The sequence below is a fragment of the Gymnoscopelus microlampas genome, assembly GCF_963454915.1.
Source record: "Gymnoscopelus microlampas genome assembly, chromosome: 10".
NCBI lineage: Eukaryota > Metazoa > Chordata > Actinopteri > Myctophiformes > Myctophidae > Gymnoscopelus > Gymnoscopelus microlampas.
The window spans coordinates 38,637,310-38,662,295 of NC_139947.1; the positions used below are offsets into that span (position 1 = coordinate 38,637,310).

Consider the following 24,986-nt stretch of genomic DNA (forward strand, 5'->3'; position numbering starts at 1 on the left):
ATACAAAAGATTGTGACTAGTGGAAAGTTTGCACTGCAGCTTGACGAATGGTTACGCCTACCGCGGGACTCGCCGTACATATGCACGGATTTTCGGGTTTTCTAGAAAACCCGAAAATCCGTGCATATGTACGGCGAGTCCCGCGGTAGGCGTAACCAGTTGCAACCCGGAAAAACACGGAAGCAGAGCAGTCCCCACAACAAAATGTACGATTCTGTGCCTATCGGTACATAGCTCAAACGGCGCTGAGTAGGCTCAAGGGAACGTCGCAACGTTCGGGACGGCAACTCGTTCACTTTAGCTCACACGGTGGCCCCTCACGTGGCTCCACTTCCCTTGAGACTGCGCGCCTCCGAAATGGTTTAGTCACAATGGGGGAGATGCGAGGCGGCTATGCATGGATTTTCGGGTTTTCCAGTTGTCTATGCACGGAATGACACCTCCGTGCAATGTATACTAAGTCGTGTGAGATCGGGTTGGGTTGGGTGCTTGTTGATTTAACCCATTTAGACCTGAGGCCGACTCAAAAAATACCTTCTAAAAAGTTTTCTGAAAAACAGCGGCCTGAATTAACTAATTAGACTTTGAGCTGGGAGTGATGACACAACTGTGAATCGAGCTAATCGAAGCACTACGGATAAATCAGCGATCCCCCAATCACAGCTCACCTCACACCTCTAAGTTCTCATTAGCACACCATTGTTGCTTCAATCACAAACTACACACCTAATAGACAAACTCAATCAGAAACTACACACCACGAAGCATGCCCCAATGCATCGTGGACGTGACACGTTGTGAGCTATTAGTTCTGCTATTTTCAGTGCGCAACACCGGCGTGCGACGGAGCATAAATTAGGCATTATGGTGACTCCTGTGAATCCTTTTTTGCAGAATGTTCTTGCTACCCTACCACCCCACTACAGTGGATTCATTTGGAAGCTGTTCAGAGGCTGGCAGAACCACACTGAATAATGTATTGAAATAAAATGCTAATTTTACTTTGTGGACTTTTTTTACTTTCCTACTTCTTAGGAACTTTGTGTCACAGTTTTATTCCCCCCGGGGATTTTCTTAGAACACCCTGGTCTTCCAAAGTTTGACTATGATGAAAACCTCTGTGTTTCTTTAGGTTTTGTCGTGTTGCTCGAGTTTGTCCTGAATAAGATAACTCTTCTGGTAAAACCTGTATAATGATACACTTAGTCCTGTCCACTGAGTCTAGAAAGTTAAACAGTGTGGCTTGTCCCAAGAGGTTCACAGGTTCAGATCCGCCAGACCAGTCTAGAACATGCAAGTACTGTAGGAAAAGTAAAGAGTAAACAAAAGGTTGTATTGTGCAAGTGGCATTGAGACAAACTATTTAACTGTGTTTGTACCGGCTAGTTTAAGTGAACTGTACACAGCAAAAAAAATATATAAATTCACTCGTGATTTTGCTGTGTATGAATGTGACTGAATGCGTATGAGTGTGATTGAATGTGTGAATCTATGAATGTGTGTCCATGTTTCAAAACAACATTGATTTATAATATCATGCATTCAACCATCCTGTAACACAGCTATAAATAAAATAATGTAACATATCTCCCTCCCCATATTCTTCTCTCCAGGGCTTATGCAACAATATGTTCCTCCAATATGATTCTTTTATGCGTTTATAAAAGAACAGAATGTATTTACTTAAGCTGGGTGGCCACCCCACTTTTCTTTAGAAAGAAAGAAAGGAAGAAAAGAAAACCCTATCTGTTCTATTGAACACAAGAAAGTATGTCAGGCAGACATAGTGCAAGAGTGGCTACATGACCGACACTAGTACCATCCCCCCTCTATTCTCACTGGTCTCCAATGGGCCAAAACCCATTACAGAATCAGGGATTATTATTGCTACATCTGCTGGAGAGTGCATAGATATCCCTCAGTAGACAGTGAAACTATGTCAGCCTCACTGACCAGACACAAATGCAAATGCATAAAGCATATTATGTTCATCCCAGGCCACATGTGGCAAATATGATGAGCAGCATCAGATATAAGGACAAGAAGAGAACATAGCATATATGGGGGAATACTGATATTTTAACTAGTATAATGGTGTGTGTGTGTGTGTGTGTGTGTGTGTGTGTGTGTGTGTGTGTGTGTGTGTGTGTGTGTGTGTGTGTGTGTGTGTGTGTGTGTGTGTGTGTGTGTGTGTGTGTTTGTGTGTGTGTGTGTGTATAAAGGAGTGTGTATAAAGGACTTGACACTTATAACCCCATCCTAACATTTAATCTCTGACCCTAATCTATAATCTCTGTTATTGACCCCAGCTTTCTCTATTCCTCATACACACACACACACACACACACACACACACACACACACACACACACACACACACACACACACACACACACACACACACACACACACACACACACACACACACACACACACACACACACACACACACACACACACATACATTTGTTTAGTTTTAAAGATGCTTGGCAGAAGGACCAGTCATGGTTCCTGGTGTTACTGTATCTGATACTGAGTACCTCCAGTCCCCAGCCTCTTTTTGTGCTGGCCTGTACTGAAAATGAAATGCTATTCATGGGCGATCATCCTTCTCTGATGTTACCACATTCCTTAAGTGTAGAGTCAAAGCTAGAAAAGCCTTGGTGACTTCATGACCGGATGCTTTGTTTCTGACGGTCCTTCAGCAAGGAGCAGACATGATTCCTGGTGCTGATATGCGATTACTGCAACTCCAGCCTCTATTTGTATAAGCCCAAAATGCTAAGTAATTCTGACGGTCCAACGCATGGGAGATAGTTTCAATTCAGGGCCCTGTGACAAAATGTCACACTGATCCTCCAATATATATTCAACAACATGATCTATGAACCACAGCATCTTCGAGCAATGAGCACCCACCCATGCATGTCATCATTCATATGTCTCAACTTATCAGATACCCCTGGTATTAAGCCTCTGTTGTCCACCCTCCACCGTGAGCCAATAGTTCTATTAGAGCTTAGACACTTCACGAAAAGTGCTACAGCTCCTGTTGTTGCTATGCAATTTCTGAAACCTATTTGAAGCACAGTGCTCTTTTGCTTCAAGATGATTTTTTTCCTAAGTTCTATCACTTAGTGCTCTGAGCACTGCAAACACACTAAGGCTTAAGTACAGTTGTAAGCACTTTCAGGAATGCACAACAGCACGCCCTGTCCTTAGAAAATAAGTAGAAGAAGCCAGTGCTGTGATGAGAAGTACCCAGTAGACACGCAAGCTAAGACTTTGAAAATGCATCTAATGGTCCCTAATGGACTGCTTCCAAAGTTGGCCCAGTGTGGTTGCTAACTTCAACTTGCTATACTGTAGCTGGTCTGAGTCTATGCTGTATATGTAGGTCATTGTGGTTGCTGAGTGAGATATGGCACATACTATGTTGTCAGGATGCTATGGGTCTGAAAATAGTTAATCTTTGTAGCATGCCGTTCCCAATCTCCTTCCAGTGTTTTTCCCATTTTGCTGATCTGGATGTTGCTAGGAAGATAATACTCAAAAAAGAGCTTTATACTGTATGCAGGACAATGTAACTGCATATTTGATGTTGTAGAAATCTACTTTAAAAACTAGAAAGTACACAGAAGTCCTCTTGGGACCTCCACACACACGCATGCACAAATGCACGCACGCATGCATGCACGCATGAAGACACAGAAATTCCGACAGAAAGTACCTGCAGCTATTTCACTACTAGATAAAGATAGTACAAGATGATGCACCCTGCCTAAGCACGGCACTTACTCTCCGAGCACTTGAGCGAGTATGCATGTGTAAAAGCACCTGTCATGATCTTCTTTTCAAGATGGTCTCTTTTCAGGGTGTTTTTATGCCTACCACCAGTTTGGGTCATTTCAAAACAGATTTCCAACTTTCTTTTATTGATGCAAGAACAGTGGCTTCTATTTCAGAGGGATAACTTTCCAGGGAGAGAAAGGCTGTAATTTATATTAGCTTTGAATCCTCGTCGATGATGTCATAGGCAGGTCTCTGAACTGCCCACAGCCCACCTCTGAGATGCAGAGCGAGTAGACAGAAATTGTGTCATCTTATAATGAGCATAAGTGGGGACCAATTTGACGAATATAAGGTTGAAAATGGGTGAAGTGCTCCTTTAAGACCTTTACTCAGAACGCATTACATTGTGATGCTTTGTGAGCTTGTAGGTCAGCTATTTTTGCAATAAAAAAAGACAGAATTTAGAAGTTAATGTGGTTAATGTCTGGCGTCTGTATTATCATGACATCTTGTTTTTAATTGGATTGCTGTATTTCCCTTCACATACACACACACACACACACACACACACACACACACACACACACACACACACACACACACACACACACACACACACACACACACACACACACACACACACACACACACACACACACACACACACACATAAAATATATTCCCAGGCATTCTCTGTCATGAGCAGATAATACAGTTAATTGCAAAGCATACACTCTCAACTGAAATTCATATGAGAACGCGCATGTGCGCGCACACACGCACACACACACACACACACACACACACACACACACACACACACACACACACAGCGCGTAAAATTCCTCAGTGTTCATTTATCCATTTGCCCAATGTTGTATTTTAAGTTGCATTATGGTAACTATGTAATCTGCCATGTACAGTATGAGGCTTGGGTCTTTTAGTTGGTTATTCGTTTGATCGTTGTTTGTGAATTGTCATGTCGGTTCATTGTCTATGTCAAATTTAATTTAAAAGTGTCCTGTTAGTCCATATGGGCTGGCCTTCCTTGGAAGCATGACACTTTAATAAAGAAAAATCAACCAATCATGTAATGCTGAGGGTACACATTTGTACACTCTCAGATTTTACTGTGCAGCAGGATCTAATCCAGAATAAAAATGTGTATACATGCTCTAGGCTAGGGTGCTGACCTTTGTGTACTGATGTACAAAATTATTTGTGGGCTTACTGCTTCACGACAGCTTGCCGTGCTCTCTCTTTCCCCCTGTCACATTCTCTTCATTTTTCTATCTCCTTCCTTCCTTCCCTTTCACCTCATGTCTCTCTTTGTTAGCCCTCCATCTCTCTCTCCCTCCATCTCTCTCTCCCAGAGGGGACCTTCTCGTTCATCACATCAATACAGCGCCTGTACGTGCCCTCTGCTTTTCAACTACCGTCCTCTGATGGTTCAACTAAAGTTGAACCATGCCTTGTAGTAAACTCCAGGTCAACACAGCGCTGCAGCAGACTAACACACACGCACAAACGCGCGCGCACGCTCACACGCACACACACACACACACACACACACACACACACACACACACGCAATCTGGCGAATGACCTTTCATGCATTCTCTGTCTCTCCCTCTCTCTCTCTCCTGTTTACGGTACGCTGTTATTCCTCTGATCTTAACAGAGCTCTTCCAAAGCCATAAAGGTAGAGACGTTTGGTCTATACCTTTTCTAAGTCACCACAAGATACAAGTATCAGTTACTGTATAATAACATTTTCTAAGTCAACAGCAACACAAGATACAAGTATCAGTTATAAAACATTTCAAGCGGTATTTCACTGATGTATTCCGTACATATTCCCAAAAGTCTGAAAATAATCTTGTACAGCCTCATTTGTCTTGACAGCTAATGAGAGTCAATACTTTGAATTTGTCCTCCAAGTGATGCAATCAAGGGGACACTGAATCCAAGTAGGGCTAAATACAGCTCAGTGAAATGATGAAAATGGATACTGCAGGGAACATAGGTTTCAAATTACTAAACCGTCATGTATTTTGATTTATAGATAGCACAATGACTTGATTTTCAAAGTGCAACAAAGCATGACTATGAGATATATAATTTAGTATTGTGATCTTTGCCTTGTTATGCTTGGAAGCTGCGCTTTTCATCCCACATAAATATATACACAGGAAATGCTACAGGGCCTTTTCCAGTTGACCTGAATGTGAATTTAATTATTTTCTTGCTACTGCTAGCATTGCCGTCTTGACTTATGCAAGCTATGAGTTGACTTGAGCAGAAGGTAGGGTTTCAGTAACTTTCAACATTGCTTAGGGCTAGCATTGTTGTCTCTTTCAACTACGTGTAGAGGGTTTACAAACAGCATCAATGTCTTTAGTGTATTAGTGAGCTAATGTCTTCTTTTCCATTTCTTTGCAAGCTTATAAATATTGTGGTAGAAGTACTATCAGCGTCGACTAAATGTATTGCTTGGGCTTACAACTAACATCAGTGCAAAGACCTACAGTATGTACCAAAGGGTACATACCAAAGGCAGTAATGTGAAATTACATTGGTAGGCTTACAGCAATGATGGGCTTAAGCCTGATTTATACTTAGTTCCATGCCGGTGTCGCACACTGTGACGCGCTTTGAGCTTGTAGATCTGCGATTTTCAGTGTGCGACACCGGTGCACAACTAGCCATTGCTTACATTATTAGCATTGATGGGCTTACATCTACAATACAGCATCAATGTCTTAACTACTGTACTGTATGTTATTCATATGTTGGTGGGTTTACGACCAATGTAATCACCTACTGTGTGTGTGTGTGTGTGTGTGTGTGTGTGTGTGTGTGTGTGTGTGTGTGTGTGTGTGTGTGTGTGTGTGTGTGTGTGTGTGTGTGTTTGTATTGGTAGTCTAGGAAAGCAAGTGTCACTTTACAACCTTACTTACAGCTACTGTATATCATCAGCATTACAAACGGAAGAAGAAGAATTCTTTCAACTCTTTTTTTGGCTCCCGTTTTTGTCTTAGAAATTCCCTCTTATCTGACCATGTCATAACTGTTTTACTGTCAGCGCATGTTGCACAGAATGGATTTGACCCTAACCCTCATTATATCAGGCCACTGCATAAGAATATCAGAAAAGTCCTGATAATATCTATACCAAGCAGAAGACAGAAACGCTTCTTGGCTCTCCAGCAGTCAGACAGCTCCTCTTCAGGGAACAACAAACAGGCTTTGAAGATAAACCTTGGCATGTAAAAGCAGTAGCACATGTCAGATTTATTGTGCAGTACAGCTTGACACTCCCTGGCACCCAGTGAACTTAATGAAGGCCTGCAAATTCAACATGTTAATGCTTTTGGGGGAGCCAATTTTAGTCTTTTCGTTTTTTGCCAGGACTTTTTATTTGCTTATTTTGTTGGCAGAATGTTGTGACTTTTTAAGACTTTACTTATTCAGGGAAGAATTGCTGCTCTTCCACAGTAAAACCCTGAAGCAGTATTACAACCAGTCTCCTACTGGTAGCTACTGGGCAGCTCTATGGGAAACTTTCTGGGTCGAATGGTTTGCTTAAGGGCAATTTGTGGTGATTTTGACGTTTGTAATTTACCATCAGGCATATTCGGGACTTGTTTTATTGGGATGTGCATACACTACATTTTGGAGTACCAATAGCTGATTCCAGAGTACAAAGCTGTATTTTCTTCTTAGAAGAGCTCACTCTGAAGACTGGCTTACACTGCCGTGATCCAGGAACAGTTAGTTGACCTTGTTTTTTCTTGCAGCGTTGCAAGTTTATATTGAATTTTGTTTGACCTCTGTCTTACGTGCCAAGACTTGACCACAAAGCCTGTTTGATGTGTGTAAATTTGTATGTAAGCTCAGACGGCTGTCATGAGACAAATGAATCCCGCATTTACTGTAATCTCTGCTCACCCTAAATATGTCAATTATCCTGAGAATCAATGCCCTGGAACTAATGCCCATACATTACATACATCACCAGAGAGAGAGAGAGAGAGAGAGAGAGAGAGAGAGGGAGAGAGAGAGAGAACAGACAGAGACCAGGCAGAGAAAGAGAAAGAGGGAGAGGATGAAGACAGAGAGGGGATGAAGTGAGAGAGAAGGGGGATGGGGTGGGGAGAGAGACAGACAGAAAAAAAGAGATTTAGAGGATGGAGAGGGAAAGAGAGTTAGAGAGAGCGACAAAGGAGAGTAGAGGAACAGATGCAACAGGAAGAGGAGAGGAAAAGAGAGAAGAGGAAGAGACCAGAAACAGGAAAAGAGAGAGAAGCCATAAGGGAGAGGATGAGAAAGATGGAGAGAAAAGGTAAAACACAGTGATATAGGATTGAATGAGAGAATGAAAGCACCAGAGAAGAGAGGGAGCAGAATATTCCCAGACACTCTCTGTCATGAGCAGATAATACCGTTCATTGAAAAGCATGAATACACTCTCAACTGTAATACCCGGAGTCACATGAGAGCACACACACACACACACACACACACACACACACACACACACACACACACACACACACACACACACACACACACACACACACACACACACACACACACACACACACACACACACACACACACACTCTAGAGACAAGAGGATATGCCACAACAGTGTGTGTAACAAACAGACAGACAGACAGACAGACAGACAGACAAAGAGAAGAGTGAGCATCCAAGAGGATGTTAACATGGATAGAAAGAGCAAAACAGAGTGAATGGATAAAGAGATAAAGAGAATTAGATGGAGGCACAAAGGAGGGGAGACGGAGAGGAAGAGATAGAGAGAGTATCTAAGGAAACTGAGTCAAGGAGAATGGATGGAGGAGAGAAGGAAATAAAAAAGAGGAGATGAGAAGACATTGAAAAACAACAAAAACGGAATGCAGAAAGAGGACAGGAATTGAGGGAGAGGGGGGAGAAGAAACATATTCTATAGAGCATAAAATAAGCAAATAATAATGTGTGAATGGGTGGATGGAGTGAAGGAGCATGAAACAGTATAAAATGCAAAAGAGGAGGAATAGAATGAGAGATGGATGGGAGCAGAGGAAAAGAATGGAGAGAAATGACAGAAATTGTGTGCAGGGATGGAGAAAGGGATGAAACGGGAAAGAGATTGAGGGATTGCAGGGAAAGACACGACAGGTGGATGGACTCAGACAAAATCATAGTCTGTAGTGGAGGAGGAGGGAAAGAAGGGAGGGAGATGGATGGAGGAATAGGGAGGAGAGGAAAAAGACAGATGAATAAAGGGAGGATAGAGTATAGCGGTTGGGTGGATGAGGAGGCAATCACAGATAAGAACTGGGGATGAATGTGACAGTTGATGCCCGCCCCTCTGTTGTTTCATTATGATCTCATAACCATCATGTCCTGGAGCAATAGAGGGAGAGACACAAAGACAAAGAGAGAGAGGGGGCGTGTACCTGGGAGAGCAGCATAATGGTAGACAGGTGGAAAGAGAGATGGAAAGAGGATGAGGGGAGTCGGAGTATGAGAGTGGTAGACAGACACGGATAGAGAGACTGGGGGTAGAAAGGAAGAGCAGAAGAAATGAAACCTGAGAAGAGACATACAGTGGGGAGAGAGACGGGAGAAAATAAGAATGCGAGGTACGGCAAAACCGAGGCCTTTGGTTATGGAAGTGACGGAGCAAGGAAGACAGAGATAAGGAGAGAGAGAGAGAGAGAGAGAGAGAGAGAGAGAGAGAGAGAGAGAGAGAGAGAGAGAGAGAGAGAGAGAGAGAGAGAGAGAGAGAGAGAGAGAGAGAGAGAGAGAGAGAGAGAGAGAGAGAGAGAGAGAGACACACACACAGAGAGACAGAGAGAGAGAGAGAGAGAGAGCGGCTGTTGAGTTAGAAGAGTTAGAAGGTGAGTTAGAAGAAAACATATCACACTGTCACACACACACCAAATCCCACAGAAATGAATATGCATAAAGCCATATATTATAATGTAGAATCATATAATTGACATAAAAGCAGCAGAAATAGGGCAACTGTACACGCACACGCACACACACACACACACACACACACACACACACACACACACACACACACACACACACACACAAGCTTGCTTTTTTCAATAAAAGCCCTTCTGACAGAGTACAAACCCAGTGTTAATGCACAGTGCTGCTAGCGCATCATAAGCACCATGACAAGGCCTTCAAAGCAACAATGCTCCCCTGACAACTCCCCCAACTACAATTCTATGGCTTTGATCGGTAAGTAACAGCCCACAGGACAGCTCAAGCTTTTTTTGTTGTTGTTTCACAGTATTTGTCTTGATCCACACAAAACTGAAAACCCCAGCAGAGAGTCACAAATAGTCATCAAATACAGGCTTGGGTTCCACTCCCAAAAGTCATTTGAGGTTTGTCCCACTGTGTAGCTCGGAAATTCCTAGAAGATTCCTTCTTCAGAAATGTTTAATATTTGGTCTGCAAGGTTCTTCAAAGAGCTAATGTCTTAAACAGCTTTTCTGCAATGAATTTCCCTTTCATGTCAGCCTAGAAATGCATAAGGTTAAGTGTCATTTTTTTCTTTTCTTTCAAAAGCAGATTTCAGAACTCATTCTGAGAACAAAATCTGTGCATATGTACTCTCTACACGTCTTCTCTCCCTCCAGCACTCTCTCTCCCACTTCCACCTGTTGTTCCACCTTACAAGTATACACACAGACTTCCTTCTCTGGTTCTCTCTCTCTCTACACCCTCAACTAACTCTATCTCTTTCACAGATTTAAACCTCTCACGCATTGTCCTGTACTCGTTTATTTCTCTGTCCTCCCTCCCTCCAACATTATCCCTCTCATCCATCATCTCTTACCTGTCACGGTGATCTGCATGGGGGCCACCAGGGCTCTGTTGTTATCCAGCTTGCGACTCAGCCTGATCTCACCACTGGTGTGGTTCAAGAGCAGCAGGTGAAGCTCATTGCCCCGATCAATGGTGTAGTACAGCCGGTCCGAAACGTCCGGGTCATGGGCGGGGACCCTACCGATGACGCTGCTGGGGAAGCTATTGGACCGATTGGAGACAAAGTTGTTGAAGATAATCTGGAAGTCCTGCAGGGTCGGCCGGTTGTCGTTCTGGTCAACCAGGCGGATGTGGATGGTGGCCCGACTGACCAGGGGAGCGGAGGTGGCCTGGACGACAATGATGTACTCATTGCGCGTCTCGTAGTCAAGGTCAATGAGCGATGTGAGCTCTCCAGAGAAGATGTCCATCTGAAAGATCTCTGGAATGTTCCCCTCCACGATCTGGTTTGGAGGAGAGGAGAGGAGAGGAAAGGAGAGGAGAGGAGAGGATAATAACTACTGTCAATAACTATCATATCATGTCTTTGTAACTTTAAACATGTTTGTTCTAGATAGAAACCTGTTGTAAATACTGTTGACAGAAACATCAGTTCCACAATAATCATTAGAAAATAAATTGAATAAAGTAGCAACAGACCTGGTACATTATCTGGGCATTGGCTCCCTCGTCAGGATCAGTGGCAGTAATCTGTGCAACTACAGTCCCCACTGCACTGTTCTCCTTTACCAGGACCTCAAACTCTTCATCTGGGAACACTGGGGCATTGTCGTTCACATCCAGGACTGTCACCTGATCAAAATAACATTCAGTAGAATTCAAAATACAATATTCTACAATGTACAGTATGTGTTCCAAGCATGACTGAAGTGGTTGATAGTTTCATAGCAATATGAAAAACGTGATTGAAACAGTTTGACAAGTGGCAGAATGGAAAACATGACAAGCAACTGTCGCACACAAAAGACAATGTGTGCCTACATTGTTGCATACGCATGGTATATTTCAATATGCAATGGCCGATTTAATATCACCAATCAAAGTTGAGTATTACCTGTATATGGACAGGGGTACGTTGAGGTGGAACCCCGCGGTCTACAGCGTAGGCTGTGAGCTCATAGAATGGCACACTCTCTCGGTCGAGGCGACGAAAGGTGCGGACGATACCAGACATGGGCTCAATGGTGAAATCCCCATCCCCATCCTCTCCATTCTGGAAAGTGTATTGGACACGTCCATTGGTGTGCGCATCGCGATCGGTGGCTGAGATCTGGAGGACACTGGTGTATGAGGGTGCATCCTCGCTCACTGTACCCTGGTACCTTGGGCTGAGGAACTGGGGGGCATTATCATTCACATCATTCACGTTCACCTCCACATAAGTGGTGTCAGCTTTCTGTGGGATACCGTTGTCTTTCGCTGTGATTGCTAGTGTGTATGTCATTTGGTCTTCATAGTCTAGCTCAGCCTGGAGGGTTATAGCCCCCGACACGGGGTCGATGCGGAACTGTGGGATGTTGTCCTCCAGGAAGTAGGTGATGCGGGCATTTTCTCCAACATCATCATCTGTGGCACTGATGACTACCACAGTGCTGCCAGGAGGCCGGTCCTCATTCACACTCACTGAGTAGTGGGCGCTCTGAAACACGGGTCGGTGTGTGTTGGCGTCTGTGATGTTCACATGCACTTGACAGGTGTCGTGGAGAGTACGGTCCGATGCAGTGACCGTTAGGACATAGCGGCGTTCTTGTTTGTAGTCCAACGGTAGCGCTAGGGTCAGTAACCCTGCCCCACTGGCTGTGCTGATGGCAAAGCGGTTCCTGGTGTTACCACCAGTGATCTGGTAGGTCACGGCGCTGTTGACGTCTCGGTCAACGGCAGTGACACTCACCACACTGGTGCCCACCGCCGCGTCCTCATTCAGACGGACATAGTACTCCTTCTGGAGGAACTCTGGCCGGTTGTCATTGACATCCATCACCGTTATGGTGACGCTCGCTGTTGCAGAGAGAGGCGGCATGCCATAATCTCTGGCCTCCACACCAAAGAAGTAGTGCTCCACTGACTCCCGGTCGAGTGCTGAGCTTACGGTCACCCAACCTGTGGCAGCGTTGATGAGAAAGGGCGTGTCAGGGCTGGTTCCCGTTAGCCTGTATTCTAGACGGGCATTGTCAGCAGAGTCTGTGTCTATGGCCTGGATGTGGAGGATTGAACTCCCGACAGGCGCACTCTCCAGCACAGACACCTGGAAAGGCGTGGAGACAAAAATGGGTGGGTTGTCATTGACATCCGTTATTTGGACGCTGACAATTCCGGTGTTGTTGGACAGCGGTGGACGTCCGTTGTCCTGCGCCCGCACACGCAGTGTGTACTCACGCTCCGCTTCATAGTCCAACGGCGCCACCACCTGGATCTCCCCAGTGACGCTGTCGATAGAGAACTGCCCACGGCTGTTCCCGCTAATGATGTTGTAGTGCACAGCAGCATTGCTGTCCTTGTCATGATCCGTGGCACTCACACGCAGTATCTCAGAGTGTGGACGCACATCCTCCCTCACTGCCACCACGTAACGCTTCTCACTGAACTGAGGGACATTGTCGTTCTCGTCCAGGACTGTGATGAAGACCTTGACATTAGCTGAGCGTGGCCCAGGCTCCTTTCCCTGGTCACTGGCTTCTACCTGGAGCGTGTAGTGCTCATTGGTCTCACGGTCGACTGCACCGCGCGTCGTGATGAGACCAGAACGGGGATCGATCTCAAATGCAGCTCGTGCCATGCCAGCTGTGTCACCCACAAACCTGTAGCGGATGTTGGCGTTGGACGGTGAGTCGAGATCTGTGGCTCTGAGCTGCAAGATGGGGTACCCCTCCTCCACGTTCTCCCTGATGGTCTCCCTGTACTCTGTCTGCTCAAATATGGGGGAGTGATCATTACGGTCTGAAACCGTAATCGCAACCATCGTAGTACCAGAGAGTCGGGGGCTGCCATAATCAGTCGCTGTGACACGGAAGTAATGCAAGTCCATGTGTTCTCTGTCTAGTATCTGAGTGGTGGAGATGAGGCCTGAGTCTGCGTTGATATGGAAGTAATCTGTTGACCGACTGTTCATTAGGGGGGCCATGGAGTAGCTAACCCTGCCAGCATCTCCTGTGTCCGCGTCAGAAGCAGACATGGCCATGACAGAGGAACCTGGGGGCTGGTTCTCGGGTATCTGGACCTGGAAGTTATACTGGGAAAAGTGGGGGTGCCTGTTAGCGGCCCGTCGAGAGCGAGGCCACGGCATCAACACCTCCCTCTCCCTCTCTTCCAGCCACGTTTCATCATCTGCAACTATTATCAGCCGCTCCAGGCTCCTCTCTCCCCTTGAACTATGCTTCTCCCCCCCCTCCTCCCCTGCTCCCTCTTCCATCTCACCCCCCTCTCGGCTTTCATCAGCCTGCTGCTCTTTCTTCTCTCCTCCTTTCTGGGCCGGTGTGAAGCGCATGATGCTACTACCCCTCACCTGACCCTTCTTTCTCTCCCTCTCTCTTCTCTTCTGCATTTCTCCCTCTCTCAGCCCATCTACACTCACATCTGTTTGGCTGCTCTCTCTCTTTGTTGTCCCATCGTTTCTCTCCCTTTTCACCTCCATCTCCTCCTCTCCCCCTAGTTCTTTCTCTCTCTGCCGCGCCTCTCGGATCTCCCCCTCCCCCATCTGCAATGTTCCTCCCCCAACAGCAGCGGCAGACCCCTCCTCACCCTCTCCCTCCCTCTCCACCTCTCCCCCGGCCCCCATCTGCCGCCTCTCCAACTGACTGACACCTTCAGGCTCTAATGGCACCCGCTTACCGGATTTTAATTGCAAACGCGTGGCCCCCTGGTCGCTGGCTAAGCTGTCGGTAGAGGGGCTGTCAGTGCACGCAGTGTGAACAAACTCTCCCGGTGCACTGGCACCCCGCTGTTGCTGTGTGTGTGAACATGGCATTCCGTCCATATCTTCCAACGACACCTGTCCAATTTCTGAATTGCTATTATGTCCTTCGGTTTGACGAGTCTTTCCCTGTTTCTTGTCGCCAAGGCCATAATTGTTGTTGTTGTTGTTGTTGTTGTTGTTGTTGTTGTTGTTGTTGTTTCGGTTATAATAACTTCCAAAGTTGTTATCATTGTTGGCGTTAAGTTTACTCCACAAAACCACAATCAACGGCTGCTGATGTGGAACAGAGGTGAGGTGGAGGTGACGTGCAGGGTGGTTATAAGTACAGTTCGAGGACTCGCAGGAAGAGTTTGTAAAAAGTTTGGCAGGCGCTGTCCGCGGTGCTGAAAGCACATCGGAATGAGAGTTAACAGGTGAGAGTGAGTCATCGGGCCTCGTGGCCGGCTTGACTTCCGAGAAAAACGACTGGTGATTTGCAGTAATTCGATCAGGATGAGTAAGAAGACGAGACATAACTGCCCTGGCAGAGTGCTTCTTGGCTGATATAAGACCATGAGACTTATCGGGAAACGTAACAGGCATGACAAAAGCTGAGTCACTCGCAGACTCGGGGGCAGTAGTTTGCTCTTTAGTTGTGGATAAATTAAAAGCAATTGGTAATTGCTCACTTTGACGATATTCTGTCCGTATTCCAGTGGTTAAAGACAGCAGATGGTGTGGATGTTTTGATGCGTTTTCATAAGATTTAGCAGTTATGTTTTTGATTGACAGAAAACATTGCGCAAGCATCTCTGTGATACTGGTAGGGAGAAATTGGATGTCGACATTATTCACTGCTATGTGTCCCCCGGGACACATAAACTCGGCCAAATGTCCTTCCCCGTTCTCTATTCTCTCCAAATCTCCAAAACAACCCTGAGGTAACACCCTGCTCTCTCCCCGGGTTTGGGTGCTCTGACCTTGGCTTGCCGGTGTTGACTCCCCCCGCCGAACATCATTATCAGGCCAGTGCAGGAGCGTCGCAGTCGGAAACGCCAAATCATTATCCAGATAATTAGTTAAATTAACCTGTTTGTTACCTTGCTTCACCCCTCCTCCTCCTCCTCTTTCATTTTTTCCTCTTCCTCGCTCCTCCCCTCTCTTTCCCCTCCTCACTATCATGGTGTTGGCATGGTGATGTTTAGATCTGGTGCTGCTCGCCCCTCCTTTATCTCCACAACAACCTGGGCATGGCGACATGGAACCGGGGATTATCCCGGACGGAGCGGAACATCTGGCCGCTCTGCACGCTGGTACCTCCGTGGCGAGATACGAGCAAGAGCAGGGAGGGGACGGTTGGCAGGGGGGCTGGCGCTCCTCTTCTCCGCTCCATATGCTCCCAGTCAAACAGCCATCATCTCCCCCCTCTCCGTCTCTGCTGCTAGGATCGATAACATTGTGCCTGTCCAAATGAGAACAATTACGAGCCCGGCCGTGCTGGCCGACCGCATCTAAAGCGTCGTCCCTGCAGCCTGAATTGGTTTCAAAGTAATCGATCAGACCGGCTTTGTATAGTTTCTTAAAATTGCAGTTTAAAGGGGAGTTAATATATTGTGGGCAGCCCGAATGTGACACCTGTAAGTATGGGGAATTGAAGTTTGAGGGCTTTTTAATATCACAGGAGTCGTTGTAACTGTGTGCCTGAACGCTGTTTGAATCGTAGCCAGAGTATATGTGAATGCAGCAAGTGCAGCCAAATGGCATGGAGCCAGGTGAGAGGTCCTTGGTCGTGGAGCGGTCCCGTTTGATGGGGTGTGATCCTGGGAAAGGCCGCGGACGCGGCGAGCAGCGTACACAAGGCCCTCTAACCCGGCGTGTCTCAAAGTGGGGTACAGGGACCCTCGTGGTTCCTTGAAGGGGTTCCAAATGGCCCCTTGCGGGTGTGTAACTCAGAGAGTGTACAAATGGAACCAAATGGACCCGTAAGGGTCCATTTGGTTCCATTTGTACAGTCTCAGAGTTATGGGGGTCCTTAAAATCAAAATGTCTGAGAACCACTGCTTTAACCCCCAGGGCTCTCTCCCACACACCCCCACCGGGTCCCCGGTGTAGGCCGGCAGCGCGCACAAAGGCTGTGGCAGCTCCTCGTTGGGCGAGGTGTGGTCTCAAGACCGGCGACCGTAGCGCGCACGCTCTACTTCTTTGTACAGAGCGTTTTTTGCCGCTTAGAACCGGCGTAGAGGAGAAAACAGGTGAAAAAACGCCCTTCCTCCTCCTCCTTTTCCCCTGCCCTACCTCTCCTCCTCCTCCTCCGATAGGGCTCACCCCGTTCCTAATACCTGGGCAGGGAGGAGGAGGAGGAGGAGGAGGATGGCCGTCTGCGCTCCAAAACGGCCGTGCTCCCTTCAGTCTCCTTCCTGCACACTCTCTCTCTCCATCTCGGTAATAATATCCACTCTGCGTCCCGTACCTCCAGCTACAAACTCCTCCAATCACCGGCGGACATCCCCCACTCCGTATCCCCCCTGTAGTCCACCTGCTTGGGCGTAGATCCCCGGTGCTTCTCGCCGCCGACCCCCCCGCCGGTGGTTCCGCGTGGTTCAGTTGACCGGCGTCTCGGTGGTAGCAGCGGCCCGGGGTCCAAGACCACCGGTACGTCGCCCCTCCTGGCGCTACCGTCCCCGGGATAATAACGACAAACAAAGAGCTGAGGAGAAGCAGGTGGAGACGCAGAGGCGAGAGCAGGAACGGGGTGACACCCGGTAGCGTTGCAGCCATTTAGTCTGCTCCTTTCTCTCTGTCTGTCTCTCCCCTCCTTTCTCCCTCTGACTTCCACCCTTCCTCCTCTCTCTCTTATCTCTCTTCCTCTGGTGTGCGTCTTTCCTTTTAATCCTTCTGCCTTCTTTCTTTCTTTCGCCGGCTGCTAGGTAGCCGGTTCCAGCAGGACCGCCGGCACCGCCCGACACCTTTCCCCGAGCTCCCCCGTCTCTCCCTCGGCCTGAGGAGTTGGCATCTACCCGCTGTGGTCTCTAGGGCTGGAGGGTTGGAGCGTTAGGAGGAGCGGAGCGGCAGCAGCATCTCTCCCGTTCATTCACAACCAACATGGCTCTCACACACACTCACGCACTGACTGACTGGCTCACACACTATTCTTTTAGTCCTTCTCTCTCCCCCTCTCTCTCTCTTGTTGAGCGGTGCAGCTCGATGGTGCTATCTATCCATCCACAAACACACACAAGCCACGCTCCTATCTTGGCTTTCACTCTCTCTCCGCCCCTCCCCCTGGCTTGCTTGCACCCTCGTCTCTCTCTCTCTCTCTCTCTCTCTCTCTCTCTCTCTCTCTCTCTCTCTCTCTCTCTCGAAATGGTTTGCTCCGGTGCGCAGGGCTGTTACACACCACCCGAGGCAGCCATATCCACAACTGGAGAGCGTGGATAGCCCCTGTCTTACACAACCACATTGTCAACAATTTGTCTTCCGCTTATTATCTGAAGAAATATGAGCATAACAAATAACCCCTTTTTCTATTTAGCTTATTTGCTCAAAGCATATTTGCTTTGACAATTAATAGAAATAGCCTATTCTCTGCAAGGAGAAACACTCAATCATTGATATTTAAGGTAGCCAAATCCTGAAAGTGTGAAAATACGTAACATGTGTTATGTGTAGCCTTGGATCAAGACTATATACGGTATGTATTTTATCGAGTTTGACTTTTACTTTCATATAACCCCAGTGCGTCCTGCACTTTCACCAGTAAAGCCCGTACTTCTCCAAAAAAATATATAAGGAGCTTACCGGGTTGCCCCAAATGTTAACTCGCTCTTCGGAGTCTTTGTGCAATGTATTAGTCCATATGTTTCAATAAATATGTATTTTAATCCCGTCTGTGACCGAACGCCATTTGTTTTCCCTCGTGTACTTCCAGTTTACATTGAGTGTAATCCCAGATTTCACCGGATCCGCCCCGTCACTACCACCCATTGAGGAATAGAGGGAATTTCCCACTGAATCCGACACAGACGGGATTTAAAACACTAAAATATGGACTAATACATTAAACAAAGACTCCGAAGGATGAGTTAACATTTTGGGCAACCGGGTAAGCACCTTATATATATTATTTGTACATGTACGGAGAAGTACGGGCTTTACTGGTGAAAGTGCAGGACCCACTGGGGGGTGCTAGCCAAGACTTTTGTAGATGCAAAAGTAAAAGTCAGACTCAATAAAATACATATATGATAGTCTTGATCCAAGGCTAGAACATATGGTGACTTAATAAGACTAACAAATAGCCTAACAATCGTATTGATAGGTTATACGCTCGGTAAAATTCTCTACTGTTGTGAGGGTGACGTCATCCTCATCCCCTGTCTAAACACGGATGAGTAATTTCCTCTTTTCAGGCACTGTGGCTAGCGCGCACACGCACACACCAACACAGTCTAGTAGCCACGCACGGACATTAGGCTACAGAGTCAGACACAGAGTGTGTGTGTGTGTGTGTGTGTGTGTGTGTGTGTGTGTGTGTGTGTGTGTGTGTGTGTGTGTGTGTGTGTGTGTGTGTGTGTGTGTGTGTGTGTGTGTGTGTGCGCGCGTGCGTGCGTGTGACAGACAGACAGACAGACAGACAGACAGACAGACAGACAGAGAGAGAGAGAGAGAGAGAGAGAGACACGCGCACATAATCACAAATATGCAATCTTCCAAATTTAACACCAATTTTGCACACATGACTAAATGGGCAGATCCATTTCCTGATACTTGTTGAATAAATCGTATTATGCAAATATACTTTACCCCCCCCCTCCCCCCCGTCCGATTTATAGCTGCTGGCTGCCGTGGCTGGTGGTTGGTTGGAGTTCAGTTTCTAATGACACGGCTCAAATTGAATATGATTTGTTTCTGTACAGCAGAGAGGGGAAATGTGGTTGACGTTGACGGTCGGCATGTCAGCCAGGGACGAGGAGTGGCTCAGGAGCTGAGGGGAGAAAAGCAATCTGTGTTCTTCTTTGTAGCTACGTGATGGCTGGTGAGGTGTATGCGTGAGTGAGTGCATGAGAGAGACAGAGATTCTGTTCTGGATGCCCGACTTCCACAGCAGATTTGGAGGGGTGGAACAGAAATCTCTCTCTCTCTCTCTCTCTCTCTCTCTCTCTCTCTCTCTCTCTCTCTCTCATATATGAGAAAACACACGCACACGCGCACACGCACACGCACACATACACACACACACACACACACACACACACACACACACACACACACACACACACACACACACACACACACACACACACACACACACACACACACACACACACACACACACACACGTCACCATCATCTTCCCTCATAGAATATGCAACGTCAAGACAGAGAGCAGGTGCATGCCAGGTCAGAGGCATCCACCCAGCTCTCACGCTTCCCATTTCCCATTTTGGTGGAAAGTAACTAAGTACATTTACTCAAGTACTGTAGGCTACTTAAGTACTATTTTAAGGATTTTTTTTGTCGAATTGTCAGTATACAGTACTTTTACTTCTACTCAGGGGAGTAGAAGGGGGAGGCAAATATTTTGATTATTATTAAAAAAACATGCATTAACCACTTCAGCCCTATATACATTTAGGCAATTTGAAAATAGCCGATCTAAGCTCACAATGCATTGCCATGCAATGCAAAGCATTGTGAGCTTGTAGAGCTGCTATTTTCAAAAGATTTGTATACATTTGAAAACGTGTGAAATGGGGACATTCTGCATAATGAGTAGGCTACTTTCTACTTTTGGTACTTAAAGTACATTTTGATTCCAATACTTTTGTACTTTTACTCAAGTACATTTAGAATTACGGACTTCTACTTGTAACCGAGTATTTCTACATTGCAGTATTGATACTTTCACTTAAGAAAAAATGTGAATACTTTTTACACCACTGTGGATGAGATTCCAACCCCCCCGCGCGCATTTTGGCGTGATTGACACGGAATGTGGGTTTATGGTGGCGCGACGCTGGCACCGTTAACACGATTATAGCAGGATGGATGCACGCAGAGTCTAGACGAGCATGACTAGACAGCACTCCAACACGCATTACACAAAAAAAAAAATGATTTGAACAAATCTGCCAAGCATAATTGGCAACAGAACACATTCACATTATTAAACATATTCTCAACCCACGTTAAGGAACACGAGCTTGAATACCACATTTCAATTTTCAGAGCTAAAAATGGTCATATAGCCTATTAAGGTGAGTGCATATTTGACGGTGTCAAATTCATGCCAGATGCCCATAGTGAAATGAAGCAACTTGGATTTCTATTCTGATAGACTGGTAGTTAACTGGGTTAATAGAGGACGTGAAAAGAATTGTGATGAATTCCCGCAAGGCCTGTATATGCTGAAACTTGTTGGGATAGGCAATAAATAGCTAGCACTGACTGTCAACGCAAATATTTCAAATTACCACATATCCTGACATAAATAGGCCTACACAACACATTGTTGGACATAAGCTGTCATCAGTCTTAAATAAAATGACTGTGATTCATGATTTTATATATATACATACATACACACACACACACACACACACACACACACACACACACACACACACACACACACACACACACACACACACACACACACACACACACACACACACACACACACACACACACACACACACACACACACACACACAGCCTATAGGCTATAACGCATTGGTATATTCTGAATCAAATTCTGACCAGATTAATTACCCTGAATGGGGAGTGTAATGGGTTGGCTGTTGAGTGATGGGGAAGAGGGAATGCTGTGCCACTTGAAGCTATTTACAATGGATCAAAGAGGCCGCTGAAGGGACCTTAACACTAAATGAAAGCGACTGACGCACAGTCACAACCGCGCCTTTCTGGGACTCTGTCACCCAGGGAGAGGGATGGAGTGATGAGGACCTGCAGACAGAGAAGGAGGGAAGAGTGGAGGAAGACAGAAAGAGGAGGGAACTTAGGGAACGAGAAAAATGGAAGAGAAAAGGGGGGACAAAGGTTGAGTGAAAGGCAGGAAGATATGAAGGGGGGCAGAGAGAGAGAAAGAGAGAGAGATAGAGAGAGAGAGAGATAGAGAGAGAGAGAGAGAGAGAGAGATAGAGAGAGAGAAAGATAATACACAGTGAAAGGAGAGGGGAAGGCGGAGGATACATGGTGCATGTGAGAGAAGGGAGAGGGTATGTATGTCAATTTATCTGAAACCAATGCTATTAAACACAGATGTGGAATTTGTCATACTGCAGTTCACAGTCAATTCTGCAACAACATACCGTAGGCTAATCAAGGCATCAACAAGCATCACAAACAAGGAGAGCAATTTGCTGCTTTCTAATTAAATCTAATCTCAATAAATCCAATTATCGCTGTTAAATTTTCATTTATGTTTTGCGAAACTTGACAGGAATATAGCCACGCCACGCACACATAAACCACAATCGTTACGTAAGCAAGGGAGGATTTTGTAGGTTTATTTCAGTGCACTACTGGCCTATAAAGTGATAAAGTGGGTCAGTAGCTTGCAACACAAACTGCACTGTTTTAGATAGATATCATATCTTGATCTGTCCCACAGGAGCACCAGGTTAACATAAAATGAACTGCCATAAAAGCAACAATTTACAGATATTTTTCAATGTGAATAAGTGATATAAGTCAGTTGTTAACAGGATTAGCTGGTAGCCTTGCATGTTCAGAACCATGGACAGCTACTCAATGCTGCTTCTATAGGCTCCGACAGGCCAGCGGCTCTGCTAACTTTCAGTTCATGATTTATACACACTGAAGAAATGTGATTTTTTAAAACTTTTTTGTCTATTTATACATGAAAAAGTAAAATTCCTTGCAGGTTTTCCAGACAGCATTTGCAGATCAGATCAGTGCACAAACAGCTAAAGGTCAGGCTAGACTCCATTGTTTTAGATATCAATAACTCATAAAACAATGAATCATTGATCATGCTGGATCAGTCTAACATTTTATTTTAGCAGGTACCATCTAAATAGCTATACTGAAAAAACAAACTCATGTAATCAACATCACAGCTTTTATCAATTCAGAGAATCTCATTTTAAACAGACCATGATCAACAAATGCCATATAGATGGAAGTTAGAACACCGCTGTTATAGGCACATATTCGGTTGAGTGGGTCCAAATATCTGGGTTTCCTTCTCTGCTTGGCTCACCTCCACAATCTGCAGGATCAATAACCAACGGACTCCTCGCGGGAAACCTCCTCCTCGGTGCCTCGAGCCGCCAGGCAGGCAGGCATGGGCCCCACGTGCTTTTCACCGCTGTGAGTTTCCATGGGAACAGCGAGAAGTGGGGGTACTCGGCTGTAGTCTATAATACTCCCCTCCCCGCTGAAATTGTGTGTTTGTGTACGTGTATGTGTGTTTGTTAGTGTGTGAGTGTGTGTGTGTGTGTGTGTGTGTGTGTGTTCGCGCGCGCGTGCGTGTGTGTGCGCATGCGACTGTACGCGCAATTAGAAAGAGAATGAATAAAATAAACCAGAGACTAACAAAAATGAAAACTCAAGAAAGAGAAGCCAACAAAACAAAACAAAAACAAAAAACAAAGAGAAATAGACAGAAATAGACAGAAATAATGTAATGAAAGATCTTTCCACAGTGTGGTCTCTATTCTCAAGCCTCCTCCTCAATTTCCCCCTTTTAATTGCCTGCTGCCCTCGGCCCCCTTTTGCCTTTCAGTTTCTCCATACATTGGAGTATACCCCCCGGGGGGGCTGGCCCACAAGCTATCCCTAACACAGCGTCCCCTTCCCCCCACCCGCAGAGAGACTGAGCGGTGGGCCGGCAGGTGGCTGCTGGCCTGGTGCTCATCTGTCCAGTTTGGAAATGAAGCGACAGTAATGCATATTCAACAAGGCTGATGGAGGGGAGAATGTGTGTGTGTGTGTGTGTGTGTGTGTGTGTGTGTGTGTGTGTGTGTGTGTGTGTGTGTGTGTGTGTGTGTGTGTGTGTGTGTGTGTGTGTGTGTGTGTGTGTGTGTGTGTGTGTTGCCAACCAGATCGCCTGTTGTTGTCATAGGCATCTACGATTTATGAGGAGGGGAGGGGGATAAATAGAGAGAGAGGGGGGGGGGGGGGGGCAACACCCTTGTGCCACTCAGACAGACAGTCAATGGGGGAAGATCCACTTGCCGGAAAGCCCCTGGCTGTGCGTGGTGCGTGTACATACAGACCCCCCCCCGCGCCACACACACACACACACACACACACACACACACACACACACACACACACAGATGATGGCATATGGTGGCTGCTGCCGGGCGCGTGTCGTGACTCGTGGTTGTATGTGTGTGTGTGTGTGTGTGTGTGTGTGTGTGTGTGTGTGTGTGTGTGTGTGTGTGTGTGTGTGTGTGTGTGTGTGTGTGTGTGTGTGTGTGTGTGTAGTGTGCACGCGTGTGCGTGCATGCATGCGTGTTTGTGCACACATGTGCGCATAACAGAATCAGTGTGGTGTGCACATGAATAATGAACCTCGCCTCTCTGTGGGGACACGCCTATTCGTAAAAGATGAAAGAAAAGAAAGAAAGGATGATAAAAAAGAAGAAGCAAACCTCCTGTAGCTCTGTTGCTTCCTCTGTGATCTCTAACTGTTGACTTAACAGCAAGCTGCTCGGTTTATCATTGTACTCCAATTCCAGCTCTCCCTCTCATTCTCACTCTGTCATTGTATGTTTTTCAGTTTATTTCACATCAAAGAATTAACAATCCTGCCATGGCATTTTACTCCCCCAATCTCTCAAACTTTCTTTATTGTCTCTCTGTTTATCTTCCTTCTCTGTCTTTGCTTCCTATATGCAAAGTACAAATCCTCAGTATTAATTTATCCATTTGTACAAATAACGAAACGATGGAGCTTGCACTAAAACAAATTTCGCCCATTGATTTACACAATAAAACTGATTCTGATGTTACGAAATGGATCCTTAGGGGTCCATTTGGTTACATTTGTCCACTCCCAGAGTTAGATTAACACTCCGGATTTGACAGTGTTACCCAATATCTCTCTCTCAATATCCTTCTGTCAATCACTGTCCATGTCCCCTGAGTTCTTTCTATCAATTTCTTTCTCTTTCCGCTGTCTAGTTCCTCTGTGTTTTCTCTTCATAACCTCTTCTCGCTGCCTAGGCTAACTCAATTTGTTTGCCTTTCTGATTCTCTCTTTCTCATCTTTCTTCTTGTTCTCCTTCTTTCTGACACTCTCTGTGCCCTGTCTCCCTGTCTGCTCTCTCTCTCTCTCTCTCTCTCTCTCTCTCTCTCTCTCTCTCTCTCTCTCTCTCTCTCTCTCTCTCTCTCTCTCTCTCTCTCTCTCTCTCTCTCTCTCTCTCTCCCCCTTTGTCTCTCTCTG

The 24,986-nt window shown here is 46.1% G+C and overlaps 1 protein-coding gene across 1 annotated transcript in view; it reads right to left on the reverse strand.

The window, feature by feature from the left end:
• The window catches only part of celsr3 (cadherin, EGF LAG seven-pass G-type receptor 3), a gene marked incomplete at its 5' end in the record, with an annotated part of 113,634 nt that extends 99,014 nt beyond the window's left edge, over nucleotides 1–14,620 (reverse strand). Inside the window, 4 exons of the mRNA XM_084070090.1 lie at nucleotides 10,667–11,099; nucleotides 11,296–11,448; nucleotides 11,711–14,119; nucleotides 14,228–14,620. Coding sequence (XP_083926216.1) covers nucleotides 10,667–11,099; nucleotides 11,296–11,448; nucleotides 11,711–14,119; nucleotides 14,228–14,620 — 3,388 coding nt within the window. The remainder of the gene's footprint in view (nucleotides 1–10,666; nucleotides 11,100–11,295; nucleotides 11,449–11,710; nucleotides 14,120–14,227) is intronic.
• Nucleotides 14,621–24,986: the final 10,366 nt, after the last annotated feature.